This window comes from Agrilus planipennis, unplaced genomic scaffold, assembly GCF_000699045.2.
Source record: "Agrilus planipennis isolate EAB-ADULT unplaced genomic scaffold, Apla_2.0 scaffold114, whole genome shotgun sequence".
Classification (NCBI taxonomy): Eukaryota; Metazoa; Arthropoda; class Insecta; order Coleoptera; family Buprestidae; genus Agrilus; species Agrilus planipennis.
Genome location: NW_020442440.1, coordinates 1 through 6611, shown reverse-complemented (window position 1 = coordinate 6611; position 6611 = coordinate 1). Strand labels below are relative to the sequence as shown.

Sequence of the window (6611 nt, the reverse complement as noted above, 5' to 3'; positions counted from 1 at the left end):
ATTGATTAAATTATTAAACAAACAATATATAACAATAGTTGCCATAGACATATGTAGATTTAATAAATATCGTAATCAATAATACATTACACAAACCTGCAATTCGTTTTGTTTATCCTTTGTACAAATAAAAAAACAAAAATAATTTTAATTTAACATTCAAAGGTAAATAAGTTAACCCAGCATCATCTATTTAAAAAAATATAATTTTTAAATATACAAACAAATTAGGCAATCATAGTAAACATAATAAAAGTAAATCAGAAATCTTCGAATAATAATTTACCTACAAATTGAATTGCCCTTTAAATGTTTTGAAAATAAGAAGCAAAATTCCAATTATGCTAATTATTTGGTATCCGAAAACCATAACTTCAATAAAAAATTAAAAGACTCACACTACCATTAGTTATGTTAGGTATGAGCAGTATTTTATATAAACCAATGTACTATAATAATAGTTGAGTACATTATGCTCACTTAAAAGGTCAGTTTGTGAATTTAAAAATGGATAAAGTAAGGAAAAGAAAGGTCTTATTCCCAAAATGATTTTTTTAACAGACTTAAAAAAATATATCTATAAAGAACTCTCTCATAATTCCACTCTAATGTTCCAGAAGAATCCTTTCAAAGTGAAAACAAAAACTAAAAAAACCTTTCCGGTATTTCATTCTCACTAGCTACCCATGGTGGGTGAAAAAGATGAGGCGGACGTAATGGAGACAGAAGAGAGAGAATGATTATCTGTGGAATATTACTGACCCAGCATTCGCCTAAGTGATCTAGGGAATCCACAGAAATAATTGGACCAGGGCAGACTGACCCGGAATCGAACCAATGTCCTCTCGATATGAATGCTAGGCAATTGTTTAAACTTAAACCGTACTGATGAGCAGCCTTTTAGACCCAGTATGGAGTATTTCTATAATTTGTGATTGAACCCGGGTTCTGCTCTCCATTTTCTTTATAGTGTTGCTGTAGTGCATAAGCACGAGATCAGCTGAGAGAAGATAATTGATGTTGGTACTTCAGTCAAAACTCTTATTTATCAGGCTAATCTGTGTCTGAACGTATGAATATTTTAGACTAGCCTGAGATGAGGTTGACGTTAAGGTCGACTTCTAAATGGTATCGAAAATTAGCAATTGAACTGGTCTTATGTTCCACATTCGTCAACGCATTTTTAGTTTCGCAGAACAAGATCTCCCCATAATTGAATTTCGAGAACAGCTTGCCGAAGAAACAAATAGTCTGGATAATTTGTAAGAGAACTAGAAAAATCGATGTGTGGTTTGCTATGAGAACAATAAAGAACAATTCGGTAGAAAAATTGCTCAAATTAAACAACCAGAAGAAGTGGTATTNAAATGTATTATTGTATAGCAGCTGTCCACGCGGACGCATCGCTCACTCAAGTAGGAGAGAGACAGATGTCGAAAGCTGCCGAACGCGGAGGTCGATTGTGCCTCTTTGTCGCTCGTTCCGCGCTCTCGCTTGCACTTCAAGCCTTAAATGGAACGCCTCAGAGCGAGGTAACGCCGCATGAGTCATGTTTTTTGTGCGTGCAGCCGGCTCCATCGAATTATAAGACGTTATCACGTCAATACTTTGAGAAGGCGACAAAGTTTAAAGGGAATTTATGACAATTTTCATTTCAATATTGTTAAATACCTGACTGCAAGCATTGCAAAGTTGTCCACAATTTTCCATAAGCCATTTATCTCGCTTGTTTAACATTTTCTTTAGGGCTGCACGACAGGGTTTAAATTCATTCTTCAAGCAGGCTCTCATTGATGTCTCAATCTCACAAAGCCAAATTTCTACTGGCCCTTCCATATTGACGGGCTTTAGAAAGTCTAAATATTCTCCATCTTCTGAGAACATGCCTATTCCTTGAAATTTTGAACTTATGGGATTCTACATACTTTAATACTTATATAAATTTTCAACGGTGCCAGTGGACAGTTTTTTTCATCAGAAAGTTTAGAATCGACTATTCTAACAATACTGGTAAAAGATGCCTGCTCAAAGAAATTATTGACATTTTGAAGTCTGCAACGGACAACTTGTAGTTTTTTATCTTTTTTATTTTTCTTTATCTTTACGCTCCCTACAATGCATATGAGTCACTGTCTACTGTTTAAGAACTTTCTGATACATGAGTAGGCGTAATTGCATTTGACTTCAATTAAAGCAAAATTCTAAATTATTTTTTTACGAATTGGCCTTAATCCTTAGTCGATTATTGGATGGGAAACATAACTTACTTGCTTTGTACATTTTATCGATAACATCTCTGCAATGGATTTCAATAGTAATGAGAGCATTCACTTTTAATCTGGAAAGTCTATTGAGATCTTTTCTGCTCATTTCAGACAATTTATCTAAAACTTGATTTTGCTTCTTTCTTAATCTTTTCATTGGTTTCTTACTTTCCATAATTTTACAATGCATTAATGCCCTCGTACAACTTGTAGTCCACTGAATCTGTAAGAATATTTTTATAAACCTAATAAGAAACAAAAAGGTAGATGAATGGCAATTATTTTACAATAAATAGAATTACAATAAATAGTACGTAATTTTTGAACCCCGCGACAATGGATTAAACTACTACTGATTTAACTCTTTTATATGTAAATTATATATGGTATTTATTCAAAGGCGAAGCTTATATTATGTTTAAAATTACGGATATTCCTACCATTACATAAATAAATGTTGAACGACTTAGTGGATGGTACATTATTAAATAAAATGGAAGCGGTATTGACAGATCAGTACTGTAGAAAACGTTAGAAGCCTTCGAAATGTGGTGTTATAGGCAAATGATGAGGATAACGTGGGTAGACAAGGTTAGAAATGAAAAGGTATTAGAAAGAATAGGAGAACAGAGGACTCTATGGAAGTCAATACAAAATAGGCGAGATAGGTTGGTAGGACACCTTCTCAGGCATGAAGGTTTCGACAGAGACATATTAGAGGCAGAAACAGGAGTTAGTATGGGTAGAGGTAGATCTAGATGAGATTGCTGTTCGCAAATAATTAAGGATGTGGGTTCTTCCAGTTTTAGGGAAATGTTTAGCTCAGGATAGGAAAGAGTGGAGGTACGTGTCCAACCAGTCTTAGGACTGGCGCCGTTGTGATGATGATGATGTGTGTTTTCTTACAAATAGTGGTGTTTGTTTAATTTTCCTTATCGCCGTTATATTGGGATACAAACCTGAAATTATTTATATGTACTTAAATTGACATACAGTATATAATAAAAGTTATATTTTTACACATTTGTATTTGTAAGTACTTTCATTTTTTTTCTAACGAAACTACTGAGTTTTTAAATTGCAAGAGATTGTTGAGTATTTCCAATTTCTTCTTGTTGGTCTCCTGCATCTTCTTTATTATACACAAATATTTCTAATTCCTCTTGGCTGTGTTTCTTAAATTTTATTACTGAAGTTTTAATTCAAGTTCATTTCAAATTCGAAACTCAATTTTGATAAGTTCCAATTCACTCTTAATTGTACATTTTAGTTCAGTATTAATTTTTAAATCTACCGTGTATGACTTCAATTTTNATTCCCGACGGGGGTGTGACAACAGCAACAATTTTTCCCTCATTAATTTGAGGTAGCGTGTAGTGGGTAAAAAATTCAGAAATGAATTTTCAGAATAATATTTCATATTAAACTAACTCACTTCTAAAAGATATCTAAATTATATGTATGTTTAATCATAGTATATTCAGTATATAGTTACATTAGTTCGACGGATCGTTAACCTTGTAGGTCGGTTGGTCGTGGTTGTTGTTGTCACCTCTCGTAGTTTAGTGGTCAGAACATTGGTGCGTAAAGCCAAAGGTCCCGGGTTCGATTTCCGGCGGGGGTGTGACAACAGCAACAATTTTTCCTCATTAATTTGAGGTAGTGTGTAGTGGGTAAAAATTGAGAATATTTCTTATTAAAACTAACTCACTTCGGGAAGATTTCTACATTGTATGTTAAAATAGTAATTGCATATTGTAATGTAAAGTCCCCCATTCGGATGTCCCTGACTTTAAATAAATAGAATACAGTAGTAATAATAAATGAAATGAAGCAGAAGTAATTTTAATAGAAAATGGGGAAAAGCACGTAGGTTGAAAAAATATTCAGAATAATTTGAGGTAGTGTGTAGTGGGTAAAAATTGAGAATATTTCTTATTAAAACTAACTCACTTCGGGAAGATTTCTACATTGTATGTTAAAATAGTAATTGCATATTGTAATGTAAAGTCCCCCATTCGGATGTCCCTGACTTTAAATAAATAGAATACAGTAGTAATAATAAATGAAATGAAGCAGAAGTAATTTTAATAGAAAATGGGGAAAAGCACGTAGGTTGAAAAAATATTTAGAAGACAAGGACACAGGACAAGAGTTAGGATATGTACTAGAGAATGAATATGGTATGGAGATAAGTGAGCTAGGATGCCCCATAAAGACAGAAGTTTGATTTAGCATTAAAAAATTTAGGAATAAGGCGGCAGGTATAGATGGGATACAGAAGGAAATCTTCAAATTTGCAGGGGAAGGGGAAAGTCCAGGAGAATAATAAACGGAACGTGATAGTAGCCACGGCAAAACACGAGACACGGATAGATGCAACAAATTTAGAACAAGTACCTTAACTTCCCATACGTCAAAAATCTTATCGTAATCAATCGTACAAAGAAGATGAAAAACACATATTTCGGTATCTAAAAAGCAAACAACTGCTGAAATGGTGGATAGGGGTTGCAACGTTTACATATTTTGTTTTTGGTCGGATTTGCTTGAAGTTTGGGCTAAATGCTCTTTGATAACAATTAAACAAACACGTATTTTAACCATTTTTAAAAAAACAACCTTTAAGTACGGCTTCTACGTATGTATTTGAACAATGACAAAATTATTACCCTATAGGGGTGATTAGGGGTTCCAAGGTTTTACGGAGAATAAAACGGTTTCGCCTCTTCAATGAAGCCGCGGGCAAAATGTAATATTGAATAACTTAAATGTATCATTCCTTTTTTAGCAAAAACCATACAATTAATTCATATAAATTTGGTATCATTATATGTATAAAGTGTTTCTCAAATGTGTAGCAAACATTGAAGGGTGTTAACTAAGTGTAACAGGAAATCGCATGGTAAGTAAAGGAGCATGATTAAGGGATAAAAAGAATTGTAAGAGAAATCAAGAAGTTACAATCTGAAGCCGGTCCTGGGCGTTAATTGGCAACACACCTATACAAAGAGTTGCAATGACAACTAAGCAGCTACATCGATGGAGATTGTAAATATAAACAGAATATTAGTATGCTACTACACATAAAAATGTTTTTAGACGCCCATTATGATAAAAATTAATTAAATAACAGCACTACTTACAGTACACCTCAACATGAGATTAATAACACGAAAGAAAAATAAGATTAACATTATCCTAAACATTAATAGCTCAATAAATATTTTTTGGATGGGTAATTGTGATTTTTATCAATTGTAAGACAAATTTTCACACCACCATTGAGATATTGCCAAGGTGTGTTACCTTTTTTTGTGGGTGGTTCACCAATAGCCCAATCCTTCCATTAGAAGAAATTATTTATACACAACACCGATAAGTACACGCATACATACATATACGTATGTGCACTCATCATTTGAAATTCGAACCCTGTGCTAGAAGGCATGCTTCAAGATGGCAACCAAAATTATCTCTGAGTCGCGCAAAAACGTCCGGCATTTAACGTATTTCGTTTGCTGCGATCATCACACGGTCGTGCAAATCATTGGCGTTCTGCACTGGAGTTTGAAACACACGCTGTTTCATACAACCCCAAACAAAGAAATCAAGGGTATTAAGATCCGGACTACGCGCCGGTAGAGATACAGGGCCCGTATGTCCAATTCAGTGTCTAGAAAATTGTTCATCTAGAAACGTCAGTGGGTGCACCATCACTCATTTAAACGCGCAGATAGAACAAACAGTTCAAATAGTGTATCTCCAAAAATTTCCGTACCACACATTTATTGAAAATCGTTGTGGAAATAGCGAGGATGCACGACATGGGGATTTGCGTCAGACCAGTAGTGAAAATTTAAAATTCCGTTCCTCGTAAAACAGCATTCGTCTGTAAATTACACCAAGAGGAAGAAATTAGGGTCTACAGCATTGTTTTGTCGAAACCACTGACACAAATCCAATCCCGACTGGAATAAGGACGCAGCAACTGTNTTTAAGTTGCGAGAGTGGCTTCGCTCGTCTACGGGATGAAGGGGCTTGATATGGGAGTGGAACGGAGAAGAAAAAGACAAAACAAAATTATTCATTACTGCTTACTCTCTCGTACTCATTAAAGGGTATGGAGTGACTCAAACTAACCTCATGTAGCGGCTCCTGCGAAGTTAAAGTTTGCCCGGCTCTGATTTATCATATACCTAGTGGCGTCAATTTATGTTGATAGAAAAAGATACTCATTATTAACAAATATTTTGAGAAGGCGACAAAGTTTAAAGGGAATTTATGACAATTTTCATTTCAATATTGTTAAATACCTGACTGCAAGCATTGCAAAGTTGTCCACAA

At 34.5% G+C, this 6611-nt stretch overlaps 1 protein-coding gene across 1 annotated transcript in view; it reads right to left on the bottom strand.

Moving 5' to 3' along the window:
- Window positions 1-2044, bottom strand: part of LOC108736202 (dynein heavy chain 2, axonemal-like) — a 109379-nt gene extending 107335 nt beyond the window's left edge. Inside the window, exons 1-2 of the mRNA XM_025980343.1 lie at window positions 2009-2044; window positions 1672-1917 (exon numbers count right to left, since the gene is read on the bottom strand). Of these exons, the coding sequence (XP_025836128.1) occupies window positions 1672-1917; window positions 2009-2044 (282 nt within the window). The remainder of the gene's footprint in view (window positions 1-1671; window positions 1918-2008) is intronic.
- Window positions 2045-6611: the final 4567 nt, after the last annotated feature.